We start from the raw sequence: 20,074 nt of genomic DNA, 5'->3' as shown, positions 1-20,074 counted from the left end.
TACCGTATATTACGATTATTCTTATTATTACTAATACAATGTATTAGCAGAGTGGCAAAATTCAGGACAAAGACAAAATAGAGCAAACATGTTATCCAGGCAAAACACCTATTTCAAGAATATTTCAACATGCTTGCCTCCCAATTCTATCTATGCTCACACCCTATTGCACATGAATTATTATGCTTCTCCAGCTAAACCACAGATAGCATTTTGCAATATTTTATTGTAATCAACAGGCCATGCTCATATATAAAAGACTTAAGGTCACACCGACTGTCATTTCTCTTTTTATTCAATTTTTTTCCTTACACGGAAGAACATTTCACATAATTTCCTATAAAACGGAGCAGATGATTTAAAATGTCCCCTTGTTCTCTTTGTGGATCAATGACAATCTTCTTTTTTCTCAGTAGCCTCAGGCATTCAGATATTTTGCATGGTGTTTGATGTGATCATTTATAAAAGTAGTAATAAAGAAGTAGCTATGATCATAGCCCTGAAAAATAACAAAGGGAAATACAATAAATGTAACAATACAGACAGTCTAGTACATGAAGGTAATAGAGCCATATTTACAGAGTGTAAAATCCTTTCCTAGTGACAGAGAGGTCACTGGAAATAAGAACAGAACTGTGCCGATAATTCTGCCCTTGACGCTACCTCTATATCCAGCACAGCTTTACCTTTCCAGCCAATCTGATATTATCAGCAGACCAGCAAATACTCATCTTCTTCTATGCTCGTAAAGACTTTTCAGGTATCCACTGTGCCCACAAGGAGACTGATACTGTATATAATTGCAGCATTACGCCACAATGGCTTCATGGGAAACAAAAAAAATGAATTTTTTTGCAATGGACACAATGGGTGCTTTAAAAATCTATTCCAGGATAATGGATATCAAGTTAACCACTTGACCTCTGGAAGATTTACCCCCTTCCTAACCAGGCCATTTTTTGCAATAGGGCACTGCGTTACTAGCGTGGTCATGCCACAAATAGAGCTTTCTTTTGGTGGTATTTGATCACCTCTGCATTTTTTTATTCTTTAAACTATAAAACAAAAAAAGACTGACAATTTTGAAAAGAATAAAAGAAAAAATAAATGTCTTCATCAATTTATGGCCAATATGTTTTCTGTTTAGTGTATATGGATTGGTTTACATGAATGTCATAGCGTCTACAAACTATGGGATATATTTATGGAATTTTTTATTATTTCCTTTTTTTATACTAGTAATATTGGTGATCAGCGACTTATAGCAGGACTACGATATCGCAGCGGACTATTGGGCACTGACACTTTGTGGGAATCAGTGACACTAATACTGTGATCAGTGTTAAAAATATGCATATCTCAGTTCTGTGTTTTACTGACGATTGGCAGGTGCCAAAGGACATCGAGTCTCCGGGTTTCACAGCGCACCCTCTGCAGGTGGAAGTGCAGGATCACGTGTGTGTGTATTAGGGTTGTCCCGATACCGATACTAGTATCGGTATCGGGACCGATTCCGAGTATTTGCGGGAGTACTCGTACTCCCGCAAATACCCCCGATACCGAAATAGAATACTCCCCCCCCCCCGCCGATACGCCGCATCCCGCCGCCGTTACGTCGCATCCCGCCGAATCCGCGCTGCCGCCGACTGTTTAACACGCGCGGGGAGTGTAATGATTGGCGCCGCGTATAGACACTCCCCCTTGCTCGGGTGAACTGTCCAATCCCGAGCAAGGGGGAGTGTCTGTACGCAGCGCGGCACGAATCATTACAGCTGTAATGATTGGCACCGCGCCACGTATAGACACTCCCCCTTGCTCGGGTGAACTGTCCAATCCCGAGCAAGGGGGAGTGTCTGTACGCAGCGCGGCACGAATCATTACAGCTGTAATGATTGGCGCCGCGTATAGACACTCCCCCTTGCTCGGGTGAACTGTCCAATTCCGAGCAAGGGGGAGTGTCTGTACGCAGCGCGGCGCCAATCATTACACTACCCGCGCGTGTTAAACAGTCGGCGGCAGCAGCGGATGCAGGTAAGGGGGATATGGGGGGAGACAATGTCTGCATATGGGAGACAATGGCTGGATATGGGGGAAGACAATGGCTGGATATGGGAGACAATGGCTGGATATGGGGGGAGACAAAGGCTGGATATGGGGGGAGACAAAGGCTGGATATGGGGGGAGACAAAGGCTGGATATGGGGGGAGACAAAGGCTGGATATGGGGGGAGACAAAGGCTGGATATGGGGGGAGACAAAGGCTGGATATGGGGGGAGACAAAGGCTGGATATGGGGGGAGACAATGGCTGTATATGGGGGGAGACAATGGCTGGATATGGTGGGAGACAATGGCTGGATATGGTGGGAGACATTGCTGCATGGGGGGAGACAATGGCTGGATATGGGGGACATGGCTGCATATGGGGGGAGACAATGGCTGTATATGGGGGGAGACAATGGCTGTATATGGGGGGAGACAATGGCTGTATATGGGGGGAGACAATGGCTGTATATGGGGGGAGACAATGGCTGTATATGGGGGGAGACATTGCTGCATGGGGGGAGACAATGGCTGGATATGGGGGACATGGCTGCATATGGTGGGAGACAGTGGCTGGATAATGGGGGGAGACAATGGTTGCATAATGGGGGGAGACAATGGTTGCATATGGGGGGAGACAATGGCTGCATATGGGGGGAGACAATGGCTGCATATGGGGGGAGACAATGGCTGCATATGGAGACACATTTAAAAAAAAGTATCGGTATTCGGTACCGGCGACTACTAAAAAAAAAGTATCAGTACTCGTACTCAGTCCTAAAAAAGTGGTATTGGGACAACCCTAGTGTGTATATAGATCTATATATAAATATAAATACATAGAAACCTGTGAACACCTCAATCCCTGTAGCAGTAAAAGTGCCATAAGGCAGTCAGCAAGTGGTTAAAGCATTTAAAAAACTTAAATAATTTTTACCTTAATGCATTCATTACATTAAGGTAAAAAATGTTTAGGAAGCAGTACGACTCCCCCACCCCCTCTTATGCTTATCCGAGTCCTCACTTGATGCAGCGCTTTGCCATCTGCAGCAGCTGCCTTTTCTCACTTCCTGGTCTCCCAGGCTTTGCTGAGGCAGCAGGAAGCCATTGGCTCCTATTGCTGTCAGCCAAATCCTGTGACGAGGGAGCAGGGCTAAGACGTGCCATTTGTGTCTATGGATGCAGGCAATATGGCTTGGTAGAAACCCGTTGGTGTGCTTTCATAGCAAGCAGTTTGCTATGGGTGCACATGCAGAAGAGGAGGAGCCTGGAGTGCCAGCAGGGGGACCTGAGAAGAGAAGGTTTACTGGTCGCTTCGTGCAATTTTTTATTTTTTTTTGCCGTCTGCTCCTTCCTTTCCTGGTGACAACCGTTCCCCTCTCATTTCTCAAAGAAGTGTCACAGGGACAGAGAGTGAGGGGAAAGGAGAAGCCTAGCCCGAGCTTTTTAGGCTTCTCCTCCATTTTCAGCGGAGAGCAGTCTGAAGTCTGCTCTCTGCTGACGTCACTGCCATCAGTCGAGGCAGCGCGTCATCCCGACTTCCCAAGTCTGGATCCGCCAGCTACCTTGATTGATGGCAGTTTCAGCGAGCCACTGAGACAGCTGCTCCCCGCCCCTCCACGGCTCAGTGGTCCAATGAGTTTGGAGAAGTAGAGCAGAAGCGATGCCGACTGACAGTCAGCATAGCACTGCTCGGGGAGGAGTGAGAACCAAGCCATTGGCGGTGTTCGGTGGCTCGGTTCTCAGTGCAGAGACCAAGGTAAGAATGACTAGCAAATAAAAAAAAAAAAAAAAAACATACTTCTCTTTTAACCACCTCCATAGGAGGCCAATTTGCTACTTTTTTTTAAAAAATTGGCCTGGTAATGAATTGGTATATACAAGTCAGTAATCAAGTGGCTATAGATTCCTAAAGACTGTATGTGAATTGCTCATCAATGAAACACTTGTGTTTAAAAGAAGATGCTTATAATACCAATGAGTAATACTTGCCTCTTGCAGTCTAAAGACCACAGGGATTTTTCGTTCAGTGCAAGCTGCAATAAAATTGTCAGGCAATAGCTGTCCCGCAGAGAGGAATTGGTCATCCTTCCCTTGGTCTATTAATATGTCTAGCTGTGATCCTGAGTAAGTCTTCACCAGATGGGTTGCATCATATGCCTTGGGTAAATCAGAAAACACATCATACTTCATTTTCTAAACACCCGAGTAATGAAAAAATCGGTTACAGCAGCGGAAAAGCACCAGGCTATAATAGTTCTACAACACAGGAAGAATAAACTGCAAAAGAATTTCAGAATTTCCCTGTTTTCCACTTACTTCCCATTTGTTTGTGTCAGAACCCAAATATCCACCGAACGCTTTCTGACCCCATGGGCACTGTACTGGATTACAAATTGGTGCAAATGCTGAGACAGTCTAAGATAAAAGAAACAGAAACAAATAAGGCAAGCAATTGTCAAAATATATTTCAATGGCAACAGATTTTTTTTTACTGCACCTATTTCAACTTTACTTTTAAGAAACCATGATGTTAATTGTACATCATGGTTCAGTAGAAATTACATATTTTCAAAAATTATATAGAAAGGCACAAAACAGAAATCATTGAACAGAAGTTTGGAGATATAAGAAAATACACAAATACACACACATACACACTATTCAGTCTTCAGGCCCATGCAGTGATGTCAAAGGTAGTTTCTCTCATTCCTCACTCCGGGGCAGAACTCATGTAATGATGATTTCCACTCAGTCCTGAAGTAAAGCAAGTCCTGGTAGACACCTAGATCAGTGGTTCTTAACCCTGTCCTCAAGTTCCCCTCAGGTTTTCCTTTATCTTGCACAGGTGCTTTAAATCAGTCAATGGCTTGTTAGTTTGGACAGTTATTTTATCTAAGAGAAATTCCCAAAACATGGCCTGTTGGGGGTACTTGAGGCCTGGGTTGGGAACCACTGACCTAGAGGGTGTGTTCATGGCAGTATGGAAATGGGTTCATCTCTGTGATCCTGGAGTTCCACTTTAAGGATTATCCTCTCTGCATCCAGTGCAACTTTCCCACACTTCAATGTTAGAAAGAGGCATGACATCAACTTGCTTCAAGGAAACTAGCATTAAGGGAGTATGGAGACTGCCATTGCTCACCTCCCTTGCATACCAATTGTGCTCCACAAGTCACAGTTCCTAAGTTACTGACTAGTATTCACATTAATAATTTTGACTTGAAACAGACTCCCCTGATCTGCATGCTTGTTCCGGATCTCAAACTGAAAGCAGGGAGATGGGCAACAGGATTTTTTAGAAGGTGAGAACTATGGAAGCTGCCATTGCTGACCATAGTACAGGTTTCCTTTAATCTCCTGCACTGAGTTTTATAGACCTCACAATAAAAGGTCATAAAATTACTTCTGACTTTAAAACAACTGCATTCTATATAGACTTAGCAGTTGGAGACACACTTAACTAGGGTTGGAGTTATCCCAGTTACTATGATGAGTGATAGTATGACAATTCCAGGCCAGGCTCAATTTTTCGCTGCAATTTGTCGGGGCAGTGGCTGGTGTTGGCGCTTCAATTATCAATGGCACCATTGTTGTTATGATGAGTCAGTGACTCGGGTGATCGCAGAGTGCAAAGAGGAGGATATTTATTGACGTCCTCCCGGCATTTGGGGTCCGCGCTGTAGCCGTCATTTGGCTATAGTGCGGGCGCCAAGTTGTTAATCACTGTTTTAAATGTGTGACCATATAGTAGACCCACCTAGAGCGGTGACTCTCTTTCTGGTTAATCACTTGACCTACGAAATATCACAACCAGGCCATTTTTTGCTAAATGCCACTGTTTTACTTTAACTAACATTTGCACGGTTGTGCGAAACTACCCGAATATAATTTATGTCCTTTTTTCCCCCCACAAATAGAGATTTCTGTTGGTGGTATTTTATCACCACTGCGCTTTTTATTTTTTTGCGCTATAAACAAAAAAAGGCAGACAATTTTGAAAAAGAAAACAATATTTTTTACTTTCTGCTAAAAAACATATCCGATGAAACATTTTTTAAACCAAAGATCTTGATAAATTTAGGCCAATACATACTCTGCTACATTATAAGAAAAACTATTCAGTGCAAGAAAACAATAAAATATATCTAAATAGATATGCAAGCTGAACACTTAGGCCCCATGCACACGAGATGCAGCTAAACTCGAGTTCAGAGGCATTTGGGCATTTTTTTCAACTGCCCCTGAACACATTTAATGTTATCCTATGTGTCCATGCACACAATCACGTTTTTGGGCATTTTAAAGCAGTTGGGTTTATGTCCGTTTTTTCAGACGCAAGATTTTGGGTTCAGAAGCGTTTTATTTTTGCGTTTTTAACTTTGGGAGGGTCTACAATGTGTTTGAGATAAGCGCTGACAGCCGCAAACGCGTTAAAACGCTGCTATTCGCGGGGAAAACGCTGCGCATTTCACGGCAAAAACGGGCGTTTTAAACGCTGGTTTTTGCCTTTGAAAACGTGAGTTTAGAGGTGTTTGTAATTGCTTCTCGTGTGCATGGGGCCTAAAAGGTAAAAATACACCACAGTGGCATTATTCATATTCATCATGATATGTTTCATTTTGGACTTTTAGAGGATGTAATATATTGATATGCTATCTTGTCCTGCACTATTTAGAATTTTATGTACTCTGCTACATGTTTTTGGTAAAAAAAATCCCAATAAGCGTATACTGATTGGTTTGCGCAACAGTTATAGCGTCGACAAACTATGGGATATATACTGGAATTATTTATTACATTTTCTTTTTTACTAGTAAGGGCGGCGATCAGAGATTTATAGTGGCGGACACTGATACTTGATGGGAACCAGTGACACCAATACAGTGCTAAAAATATGCACCATTACTATACTAATGACACTGGAAAGGAAGGGGTGAAACATCTAGGGCAATCAAAGGGTTAAATGTGTGCCTAGTCCGTGTTTATGTGTACTGTGGGAGATGCTTTTACCAGGGGAAGTAATCACTTTGTTTAAAAAAAAATCTATTACTTTCCCACTGGCAGGACAGAGCTCTGCCTTGTTTTCATGGGCAGAGCCCCGTCCTGTGTAAATTCATGACGATCGCCGGTTGTGGGCAGTAATCCATTGGCCAGCACCCGGTGATCGATATCTGCTGTGTTTAATCATAGTACGGCTGGGTCGCTGGTTGCACACGTGTCAGATCATGTACTAGGTACCCATTTTATATGGGCGGCAAGTGGGTAAAAGACAATGTTGTTATTCGATCAAAAGAACAGTAATACCGACTCATAGATATCAAGAAGATTTGACCAGTACTGCTTTTAACAATATAACTTGTTCCAAAAACATTGCACATAGCATATTAGCCTCAGTTGTATGGGTAATGTACATACAAAGCTTGTATTTCTGTATTTTATACTAATTAAAATGGTTTTGATGAAAATTAACCCCCAGCATTTTTTAGCTTAACATGTTAAACACAACAAAATAAACATTCCCCAGTAAACTATTTGTTAAAATTCTTACTCCAGGACTTGCAGTTTACAGCTTTCAGACTGGTTGACATGTGTGGTGCGAATTTTAGGTCCATTGTCAATGAGTTTCCAAAATAGCTGTTTAATGGTTCATCTGCGATTTAGATATGGTTCTGATTTTTAGTAAATTTAAGGAATTTTAAGAGCAGGTGCCACCGCCAGCTTTCATAATAGCTTATTGTAAAGGAGCGGGCTGGAAATCTAGCCGCTGCATCCTTGACAGCTGTCGACTCATAAGCTGAGTGTAAACAAAAAACTTGCAGTCAATAAAAATTTAAGAAAAAAAAAAAAAAAAAACATGGCAAAAAAAAAACACAATTTATTTTAAAAATTTTTTGTTTCTTAAAATTTTGGTGTGGAGTTTGCATTGAACGTATGGACGAGGGGGGTTAAAAACTGATGACGTGCGATTCAGAAGCATTTCCATATAAAGCAATGATGCTGGAATTTGCACCTGAAACACTGCAGTGCTCAGAAAATGCATAGGACTCTTTTTCAATCCACACTGCGGATGCACCACATAAAGGTTACCGCAAGACAGTTACTGGAGTCAGGCTCCACATACTCCGTTTGGTGTGTATTGCTATATACTGCTGATGAGAAAAGGATCTCCAGGAATCCCCAGATACTCCAATACAGGCCCTTGGAGTTGGCACACCGTCCGGATTGGCCACCCCCTTCGGAATCTTCGCTGACGGATGGCATGGCACCCGAGTCCGGGATTTACTGAGCGATTCTTGGTGTGCTGACTGGGGCTGCATCTGCTTGGGTTTTGGCTGGATCAGATGGGACTCTTTATTTCAAGTTTCTCTTGATCCTCTGTGGTGGGGAATCATGGAGGTTTGGTAAGCAGACACTTTTTTCAGTTCGGTGGTGGATCTCACAAGGTTTTTCCACAACAAGAGAACTCTAATCCACGTATGAATTCATTAGGCACTATTTCTTTGCACGGGTGTATTCAAGTTTTTAATTCACCAATTTTAGATATTAACCCATTTGTGTCCATTTTATTTCATTTTTGTTCCTTGACCAGATTATTTTTAGAATTTATGATTTTTATGTGGCATTCCATTCCCAGATATCACTTATTTAGTTATTGTAATTATAATAGCTATTCATTTAGTGTGTTTGTTCACCCATTCACATATACATTTTGATGTTTAATGTTCATTCATGCACTTAGTTGTGCCACCTTTATGCAGTTAGCGTAACCTTACTTTTTCCACTGCATATAGGTGAACAGCTTCAATCGAAACTAATGTTATTTTGCATGTAATGCGAATTGGGTGTGGTTCAATTCAATTTGCATATATTTCAGAGTGCCTCAATAACTGCTGGCTCCGGCTTTGTCGTGCTGCTTCCTTGAACTTCCAGTCTTCACAATAAAGAGTTAACTGTGGACAGTGCAGTTTCCAGACAGTTTGTTAGCTTGGAAGAGCACAGTGTAGGGAGACATGACTCTAGTCCCTGCATGCAAGGGTGGCGGTGGCTAAATGTTCTGCATTGTTCTCTACAGGTGGTCTATGGCAAGATGCCGACTGCCAATTGACAACGTCCAACGTCAATCCTGCGTGACGGTGGGAACGCAGGAGGTAACGTCTGGACCGCATTTCCGGTTTTCTGGAGCACAAACAATGCGGCATGCATTCCAGACAATGGTCTGACTGCAAAACAACGCTTTTGGTGTAGTAGTTACCACATAAAATGGCGGCGCATGGCGCTGAGGATCAGCATACTATATGGTAACATCAAGATCACCATGCTGTTGCACCTTTTTCCAGATGGCTGCTAAATATGTATCTATTGTTGTAGAGTATCTATATAATTTTGATTACCACTGTTTTATTCAATTTGATAGCACTTCTCCGGCCTGCGTACTGTGATAGAGATCGTGGATTGCTAAATAGGGTATATATGTTTGTAACACCATGTTATGGGAACTTAACATTTTACACTAACTATATATGCATGTGTAGATTTACATATGCATAGATGTACTCTCTAGCTGCCACTAGGGCCTTGCCCCTCCGTTGAACTGCCCATAGGTTTGGGTAGGGCCTCTGAGCCCCTTTGGGAGGTGCTTGATGAATGCACATACATTATATATATATATATATATATATATATATATATATATATATATATATATATATATATATATATATACACACACACACACATATACACACACACATATATATATAAGAAGCTGAGGGAGATAGCACTGCTGGGCTCTGAGGAAGAAGGTATCCCTTTGAAACGCATCAGCCAGGCAGTGGCCCTCAAGTCTTCTCCATTGTCATCTGGAGGCTGTTGTCATTAGATTGATCGCCATCATTTAAAGGCTTTTATACTGCGGTTTTCTTTCACATGTTTGTGAGTAGTCTTTATTTTATTTATAAGATATATCCAAGGATACTGCACAAGGCTGGTGCGCCTTTTTTTCTCTATTTTTTCATTTGACTACTAGGATATCCCTATCCTTGAGGGCAGCAAGGCCTAAGACGCTATGCGCTACAAACTATAGTCCACCTAATTAACACACTTGTGTATTTGTTGTTTGGCTACATAGGATGCTGCAAGACAAAGGAGCCACCCTAAAACAGGAAAGTTGGGAAGCGACCATGCCACCAGCTTAAAGGGGTTGTAAAGGAAAACATTTTTTTCCCTAAATAGCTTCCTTTACCTTTACTGCTTTTAAATGTCCTTATTTCTTCTGAGAAATCCCCACTTCCTGTTCTTCTGTCTGTAACTCCACACAGTAATGTGAGGCTTTCTCCCTGGTGTGGAGAAAGCCTCTTGAGGGGGGAGGGGGCGAGCAGGAGGGTCAGGACGCTCTCTACTTTGCAGATTGAGAAAGGAGCTGTGTGTTGGTGGGCGTCCTGACACTCCTACTCGCCCCCTCCCCCCTCTTTAAGAAGAGGTAGGGAAAGCACAGATTTTTTTCTTTTTTTTTTTAAGAAAAATACTACTAACTAAATCAATTTGATTGTAATAAATACATTCTCGACTATCGCCTACTCCACGAAAACCTCTTTCTTCAGAGAAGCCTATTCTGCCTTCACCTAACAATTGTACTTTTACTTTCTCCATCAGTTCATCCCCCACAGTTATTACCTTTTGTATCTCTTGACTCTCCCTCCTAGATTGTAAGCTCTAATGAGCAGGGCCCTCCGATTCCTCTTGTATTGAATTGTAATGTAAGTGTACTCATGTTGTAAAGCACTGCGCAAACCGTTGGCGCTATATAAATTCTGTGTAATAAGAATAATAATAAAGCCTGTGCACAACATGCACAAATCAAGCTTTTATCTTAGTACAGCACAGGATGACTCATATTTTCTATCTGCGCCATTATCTATTTCTTAATTACTGAAATACAAAACACACTTCAAAAAGCATGCTACAGGATCAGCAGATCTCTATATAGGGCTGATTCATTCTTGGAGACATCAAGATACTCGCTAAATGGCTTAACTACGATATTAAATTCGTCACAAATACTCGTGGGCAGAGATACCCAAGATGTTCTTTAACAACAATACGAACATAAGAGCTGTGACTGTCACTGTTTAACCACTTCTCAGCCACAACCAGCAGAATGTCCAATTCTATTCCAAAAGGTAAAAAAATATATATATATATATATTACAAGCAAATAACAACCACAATCATTCACTTCGGAAATAGTAAAAAGCACAGGGCAGATCTCTGACATGACAGAGAAAACTTAAAAAAACTATAAGAATGATGGATTGACAGATTGAAAGTTTTTTTTCCATTGCCCTTTGCACAGTGTTCTAGCTGCTATTGCAGTATTTGACTAGAAATGCTGATTGCTGCATGTTAACCAGTTGAGCTCTAGAGAAATATTTTCATTTTTTGCACTCATGTAATTTTTTTGGTAAAAAAATTTCTTAAACCCCCAAAACATTACGTATTACCCCAAAGCAGAGGCCCTGTAGAATAAAAATAGGATAGTTGCACATTTTTATGTCACGTCACATTTGTGCAACTGTTAATTTAAACACAAATTTTCAAGAAAAAGTAAAATATAAAATATGAGGTTACGTCAAGTAACGTCATGTTTTTAATACACCAGAGCTAGTTTTTCACTAGCATTTGGGTCCCGTGCGCCTGCATCCTAACTGTGGGCAGCCGGCTACGAGGCTTTCAGCTTCACAGCCAGCTGCCCACTGCGTATGCACGAGCTGCATTTGGTGAATGGTCCCATAGTCTTCTGGGATCTGTCACGTGTCCCAGAAGACTGCAGGGAGGGGAGGAGGGGAGTAGAACTTCTGCTTGGACCGCCTAGGTGATCCAAGCAGAAGTGGGAGCGGGTGCCTGTCAAAACTAGGTACCCGCTCCCCCCAAAAAAACGATATGCCCAAAGATGGCAGGGAAGGAGGACTTAAAGCAGAACTTAGTAAAAAAAGATGGGAAAATAGTGCGCTGTATAAATGTATATAAAATGAATATATATAGAAACATAGCTGCCAACACAGCTTGTAGACAAAAAGCTTAAAGCAGAACTTGCCCTTTTCGGTGAAGTTCGACTTTAAGAGAGTACTTTTTTTTTCTTGGGTGAAAAGAGAAACATGAAAAAAAGAGACAAAAAAATGGTCCCTTGGTCTTCTGGGAAATGTCACGTGTCACAGAAAACTGCAGGGGAGGGAGGGGGAGAGGAGAATGAAACCTGTCTAAAAAAAACAATTACCTTGTATTTCCCAGGGTTCTTCAGTGCGCAGATTAAAGCACCATGACCCCCCATAGAATGCCCAAATACAGAAATCCTGTCTGGGTCTGTTGGAAAATTTCCATTTATGAGTTGTGGCAGCTGAAAAATGGAAAAAAAATCCCATTACTAAACCAAACTTTGAATGTAAATGCATTTGTGAAATCTGTCATTTGAATATATTGACCTACAATGAATTACCATACATGCAGCCTGAGAGAGCGACCACAAAAAGTGACAGTGGTGCTGCACTCTTACTGAGTATACACCTTAGCAGATGTTTCCATTGTAACATGAGGAGATAAAAAAAAGTAAAGCAGCATATATTTAGCTGTCATTAGAACACCCCTAGTCACTGAATTACCAGAAGCATTACCTGACATTTTATGTGGCATCCCACAGTGACAAGATGTACAAAACAACATACTTTCTGTTTACATTTAGCCCCCAATAGAAAAATTTGCCTTCCATGGCTACCATAGTTCATGAAATATACAAAAGGCATAATATTTCATAAAGCAAGAAATAAGCTACATTTCTAAGACAGAAGCTGGGAGATATGAAAAGGCTAGTTACCTCTTCCACTACATAAGAATACATTCTATAGTTCGTTTTCCATGGCTCCTCAGTGGCATTAACATAGAAGCCAGCACCAGTACCAAAATCCCAACTTTCTTCTTCTCCATCAATATTGCAGCCACCTAAAATATAGAAAAACAAATCAGTTGACTGTGTATTATCCAATATAATCAGTCATGTTAGTCATCCAGGTCTATGGCAATAACTATGTGATTTAGAAGCAAGTGTTGGGTTTTTCTGACATTTTTATGTGTGCAAAAAGCATCACTGTCCTCTCTCTCCTCACTGGCTCAGAGGCACGATTGGCTCCTGCTGCTGTCAGATCAGTGAAAAGGGAGTAGGGGATAGGGCTGAGCTGTGTGTGTCAATGCACAACACAGAGCATGGCTCGAGATCAAGCCTGCACTAGTATCCCCATAGCAGGCAAGTATGACATCTGTCCTTTTAAAAAAAAAAAGAATTCCCTTAACAATCACGTTAATAATGGATTTTATTTATGAGTGTGGCAACCTTTCTTCTTTTTGCTTTTGAATTCAAGGTGGAGAATTAACCACCATTGAGCAAGCACCCGGATCTGGGAATGTGTGTACATAAAAATCTTTAGCGGAGCACAGAATATTTGATCTTTTTGACCATTTCATGTCTAATGAACACATGATAAGAAACCATATGCAAGCTGGAAACTGGGAAATTTGCCAATCAGCTTTTCAACTACTTTTGCTGTCCTAAAATGCCTGGGAGGAATTATAACACTTTTCATACTTTTGAACCCTTCTCTGCTCTATCCAAATATAAAAAAAAAAAAAAATAAGGTTTTGGTTGAAGAAATGCTTTGTTGTCTATGAACATTTTAAACAATATACACCAAAAAAATAATATGAAGGGGAACAACTAAAATTTTGCAAAAAAAAAAAAAAAAAAGGTTATACCCGAGGAGCATTGAAGAAAACCAAGAAAACAATGACACAAATTTTATTTAGCTATATTATCTGGTGCAATAATTCTTTATAAGCACAAAAAAATAATAATGAGCATCTCAAATCAGCACAGCAGATTCTATAAGAACATTTTTTAAAAAAAGGTATAAAAAAAACAAAACCTACGTGGGCTGGTGTCAGGTGCCACTATGATCAGCCCATGCTCAGAAGCAGCTTGATGAAAGGCAGCCTTGGTGATAAAATTTTGTTCATTACATGTTAACCCTGAAAATAAGCAGAAGTAAAGTCATGGCAGATATCAAATCTTGAAAATGAATACCTAGCATATAGCACACTTAATTCTATATATTTGGAATATATACTACATAATGATACAATGTTGCACGTGCCACATACTACGAAGAAAAAATGGTATCTTATAACGGCATCATATAATTTGCATTAAAAGGGTTAGCTTGATTGATAATTGTTTAGACAGGCAAAGCTGAATCCATCCTCACAGAAAATTCAATCAACACCAATTTGTCCCACTGATCTAAACAAAGGTATTTGGGGCCAGATTCAGGTAGAATTGCGGCGGCGTAACGTATCGTAGATACGTTACACCGCCGCAAGTTTTCATCGCAAGTGCCTGATTCACAGAGCACTTGCAATTTAAACCTACGCGCATGCTCCCTTTTGAATTACCCGCCGTGCTTTGCGCGACGTGACGTCATTTTTTCGAACGGCGACGCGCGTAGCGTAATTCCGTATTCCCGGACGGCTTACGCAAACGACGTTAATTTTTAAATTTCGACGCGGGAACGACGGCCATACTTTAAAATGGGCTGTGTAAAGTTAAGGCACCCAAAACGACGACTAAATTTGCGACGGGAAACTAGACTAGCGGCGACGTAGCGAACACGAAAATCCATCGTGGATCGCCGTAACTCCTAATTTGCATACCCAACGCTGGTTTACGACGCAAACTCCCCCCAGCGGCGGCCGCGGTACTGCATCCTAAGATCCGACAGTGTAAAACAATTACACCTGTCGGATCTTAGGGATATCTATGCGTAACTGATTCTATGAATCAGTCGCATAGATACTCTGAGAGATACTCCGTCGTATCTCCACTGTGAATCTGGCCCTTGGTACCTAATAGACTGTGTCACATGACCACTGATCACTCAGCTCAGAGCAGTGACTGTCCATCACTGCTCTCCGCTCTGCCCCTCTAGCACTCATGGGATCACTGTGCTGGAGAATGCTGAAAGCTGGAGCGAGCTGTCAATCAGACAATGGTGTATCCTGACAATATGGTTGGGATCAGTCCAGAACCTGGAGCAGCTCTATGATGACAGCTGATAGTGGGCAATAGCCCGTTATTTGCTAGTACTGGGTCACAGGAAAGCAAAAGTGCACTCCTGTGATCCAGAAGTGGAGTATATAGCCAAAAAAGCTTTGGCTACACTTCTCTTTTAAAGAGTTTTGTAAAACTTCACTTTGCAGTGCTCCCCTCCCTAATCCCCTTCTTTCAATTACAAGGGTTAAATGACTGTTCTGTCTAAGGGGATGCAAATAAGCACAATACTTACCTGGCACTCTTCATCACTTTCCAACACTACTTGGATGTGGGCGAGCCCTCAAAGCCTTTACTAAGGATGAGCTCTGGCGTGTTCACACAGTCCACGTGCAGAGCCCGCCAGGAAGTCGGCACCGCGCTGCGCTAATCAAAGGCAGGGAGACATTTCCCGATCTCTGCAGCCGAGCATTGGGACAATGTCTCCCTGCCTGTGATTAGCGCAGAGCGGTGCCGACTTCCTGGCGGGCTCTGCATGTGGACTGTGCTAACACGCCAGAGCTCATCCTTAGTCTTTACATGCAATGCAAGACTAATGATCTCAAAAAAGCTGGGACTAGAGGAGCGGTGACAAAAAGCAACTTGGGTGACCAGTCAACCGGCTCGGACAAAGAAGGCAGGAACGAGGAATAAAGCTATAATAGTTCTGCCTATTCCAATCCCCCTACACAAAACGATTATTTTAATTCTTACAGTTTTAGAGGGTCCAATATAAGGTGAAGTTTTACACATAACTAAGGTTTAACATTAAAGAGGAACTACAGGTTTTAAACATTTTTTAGATATACATTGTGAACAGTTTCATATAAATTGCCTTACATTACAAAAAAGGGGTGAAGTTCGATTTCCTACACACTTGTTGACAGCCCTTCGACAATGAATGGGTTCCCTTAATGCAACATGTCAACACATGACATCATACACGTTAATAAACTGCACAAATGTAAATGAGCCAATTGTTGGTAATGTTTTAAAGGAGCTGTAAAGGCAGGTTTTTCAATCTTAATGCATTAAGATAAAAAAACTTGTGTGTAGCAGCCTTCCCTAGCACACCCTAATTACTTACCTGAGCCCCTTTTCTCTCCAGCGATGTCCACAAATGTCTAAGCTGTCCGGGACACTCCTGCTGATTGGCTGAGACATAGTGGCTCCCACGGCTGCGAATCAAAGTCATTCAGCCAATCAGGGGAGAGGGGGCGGTGCCGGGTCAGGGCTCTGTGTCTGAATGGACACAGTGAGCTATGACTCGTCTCCAGTGCCCCCATAGGAAGCTACTGACTGTGGGGGCACTCGATAGGAGGGAGGGGCCAGGAGAAGCAAAGAAGGACCCGAGAAGAAGAGGATCCAGGCTGCTCTGTGCAAGCCCACTGCACAGAGCAGGTAAGTATAACATGTTTGTTATTTTATTTTTAAACAAAACTTTACAATCACTTAAAAACCCTTGCTACGTATTGGTAGAGGTTATATATTAGGGCAGCTACATTTTTTAGTTAATTTTTTTGCAGGGCCAAAGCAAGAATATATCCAAACATAAATCACTCAATTATCAACATTATATATGTGAGAAAAGTGAATCCAAATAATTCAGGAGTCGAGAGATAAATCTGGGTGTCATCAGCATAGAGGTGGTAATGGAAGCAATTGGAGGTTATCAACTGGCCCAGGGAAGAGGTATAGAGAGAGAATAGGACGGGCACAAGGTCGGAGCCTTGGGGTACCCCATGACTGACAATGCTTTGGTGTATTTGAATTCTTTCACAAGACTCACAATTTGCTGTCCCCAGATAGACAAGGCTTAAACATTGTACAAGTCCAAGCCATTGTTTGCTGATTACTTTTTTTTTTTGCTTTTTGACAGTGATTTCATAAACTGTTGGAGACCACATGAGTCTTGGAAGTGCCACAACTTTTAAGTTTCTGTGGCAACAAGGTCTTGTTGATGCAATCTATATGCATGATTGTATCCTTTTTAAAGATATTATTATACAGGTTTTATATAGCGCCAACTGTTTGCGCATCGCCTTACAATATAAAGGGAGACAATACAGTAACAATATAAGCATTTGCTGACATTGCTCAGTGTCCTTGAGCTTTACATCATACCATTGGACCAAGCTTTTTACTGGCAGTTTTAAGCAGTTGGGACAGGTGTTCCCTCAACTTAGAATCTCTGGTTCATAACTTGACTTTTGACAATGAAGATGCTTCTGTATATACTGGGTTGGACCTTTGGGATGTTTTGATGAAGCTTTTTCAGAAGTCTCTTGGTGCAAGGGACAGTTGTTGTCAGTGTTGACATTTTTGTCTCGTATAAAATCAGTTCTTAATAAATCTTATTAAAACAATGTAAAGCAATCAAATATTAAACAACCCCAAGTGTATAAATGGATGAAGTAAAAACAGAAAAGTGTTTGCTTCCGCTTTTTTTCAAAACCCTCTCAACATCCCACCTAAAGTACAAACACATTCGGGAAGGTATGAATTCAGTTATAAAAATTGTCCAGATGTGTGACTATTCTACAGTGAAGTAAGCATACATTTTTCACATTAGATTCAGTGGCAATATACTGATGCATATAAAGGTGCTTGAAACCTTACACATGATCCTTATGATGTCCAGATGGTTTGTTTTTAATAACTATTTCAGTGGCGTATGAAATCATTGTGTGGTGGCAAACATTAAAGGGGTTGTAAAGGTTTGTCTTTTATTTTCTAAATTGGTTCCTTTAACTACTTGCCGACCAGCCGCTGCATTTATACGGCGGCAGGTCGGCTCCCCTGCGCGAGAGCCCGTAGCTATATGTTGGCTCTCTAAGCGGCCACTAGGGGCGCGTGCGCCCCCCACTCGTCCCTGACTCCCGTGCACGGCGGGCGCGATCGCCGCCGGGCACCCGCGATTGCTCGTTACAGAGCAAGGACCAGGAGCTGTGTGTGTAAACACACAGCTCCCGGTCCTGTCAGGGGAGAAATGCCTGACCGTCTGTTCATACAATGTATGTACAGCGATCAGTCATTTCCCCTAGTGAGGCCACCCCCCTATAGTTAGAACACAGCCAGGAAACATACTTAACCCCTTCCTCGCCCCCTAGTGTTAACCCCTTCCCTGCCAGTGGCATTTTAATAGTTATCCAATGCAATTTTATAGCACTGATCAAAATGCCAATGGTCCCAAAAATGTGTCAAAAGTGTCCGCCATAATGTCGCAGTACTGAAAAAAAAAAAAAAAAAAAAATCGCTGATCGCCGCCATTACTAGTAAAAAAAAAATATTAATAAAAATGCCATAAAACTACCCCTTATTTTGTAAACGCTATAACTTTTGCGCAAACCAATCAATAAACGTTTATTGCGATTTTTTTATGAAAAATATGTAGAAGAATACGTATCGGCCTAAACTGAGGAAAAAAATAGTTTTTTTAATATATTTATTATAGCAAAAAGTAAAAAATCTTTTTTTTTTCAAAATTGTCGCTCTATTTTTGTTTATTGCGCAAAAACTGAAAACCGCAGAGGTGATCAAATACCACCAAAAAAAGCTATTTGTGGGAAAATAAGCACGCCAATTTTGTTAGGGAGCCACGTCGCACAACTGCGCAATTGTCAGTTAAAGCGACGCAGTGCCGAATCGCAAGAAGTGCTCTGGTCTTTGACCAGCAATATGGTCCGGGGGTTAAAGGATCACTAAAGGAAATTTTTTTTTTAGCTAAATAGCTTCCTTTACCTTACTGCAGTGCTGGTTTCATGTCCTTATTGTTCGTTTTTGCTTTAAAGTTGCTGTAATTCTGCTGTGATCTCCACACTTCCTGCTTGTCTGGCTCCTTATAACCACAGTACTGGGAGCTTTTCACGGTGGTCTAAGCTGTCATTACTGTGTGTCTAAAACTTAACAGAACCAATCAGATTCATTTTAAAAACAAAACACTGCCCTGGATTTGTTTGTTTTTGTTCTGTGTGTCTCTCTAGTTTACAGAAACATGAAACCAGTTTAAAACCGAAAGTGAAACTAGAGGCACATTATATGATTGAATTTAATCTATTTTTAATCATTTTTAAAAGGAATCAGTTAACTTTTATGTCTCTATACCCTGTAAACAGTCATTTCAGCAAAAAAAATGTTTTTCCTTTAGTGACCCTTTAAGTGGTTAAGCTAGTGCATTGTTGGTTCTCTTACCTTTTCCTACGATTTCCCTTCTAAATGTTTTTTTTCTTTGTTTGAATTTCTCACTTCCTGTTTCTCCTCAGTAAGCTTTCCACCATCATCCGAGCGGTGGAAAGTCATTTAGAACAGCTTACTGAACACCTTACTGAGGAGGAACAGGAAGTGAGAAATTCAGACAAAGAAAACAAAGAAAAAAAAACATTTAGAAGGGAAATAGAAGAAAAAGGTAAGTGAACCAACAATGCACTAGCTTAAAGGAACCTATTTAGAAAATAAAAAAACGAACCTTTACAAGTTGAATGCATTACAATACTTAATGTGGCACACTGTTGCATATAAAAACATTTGCAGTCGAGCTTGAGGCCCACACTCGGGCACAGTAGGATCCCAACTGGGGTGCTGGAGGGGTGGGCTTGGGGTTCCTTATGGACCCGTTTCCCATTAGTTAGGGTATTAACACCAGTGATATGCTAGATATTGGGGGTTTTTCCTTCTCCATTAATTTAATTCTATGCATACATACATCCATATTGCTTATAGAATTATCCCCCATCTTTTTCCTATATTTATTTGATGATTGTTTATAGTATAGTCATTTTGACATGTTTGTTCCGCTTGGGCATGTGTTGCTCATGATGCTTATCAAACTGTTGTAACCTACTATGAATCTTCAATAAAAATGTATTGAAAGTAAAAAAACATTTGCAGTTGTGGTTTGGTGA

The 20,074-nt window shown here is 41.2% G+C and overlaps 1 protein-coding gene across 1 annotated transcript in view; it reads right to left on the bottom strand.

Moving 5' to 3' along the window:
• Positions 1-253: 253 nt before the first annotated feature.
• The window catches only part of ESD (esterase D), a 35,059-nt gene continuing 15,238 nt past the window's right edge, over positions 254-20,074 (bottom strand). The window contains exons 4-9 of the mRNA XM_040341249.1: positions 14,018-14,116; positions 12,912-13,036; positions 12,318-12,437; positions 4,361-4,459; positions 4,034-4,201; positions 254-499 (exon numbers count right to left, since the gene is read on the bottom strand). Coding sequence (XP_040197183.1) covers positions 419-499; positions 4,034-4,201; positions 4,361-4,459; positions 12,318-12,437; positions 12,912-13,036; positions 14,018-14,116 — 692 coding nt within the window. The 3' untranslated portion in view covers positions 254-418. The remainder of the gene's footprint in view (positions 500-4,033; positions 4,202-4,360; positions 4,460-12,317; positions 12,438-12,911; positions 13,037-14,017; positions 14,117-20,074) is intronic.

This window comes from Rana temporaria, chromosome 2 (assembly GCF_905171775.1).
Source record: "Rana temporaria chromosome 2, aRanTem1.1, whole genome shotgun sequence".
NCBI classification, from domain to species: Eukaryota; Metazoa; Chordata; class Amphibia; order Anura; family Ranidae; genus Rana; species Rana temporaria.
The sequence above is the reverse complement of the archived record's forward strand: the minus strand, read 5'-3'. Positions and strand labels throughout refer to the sequence as shown.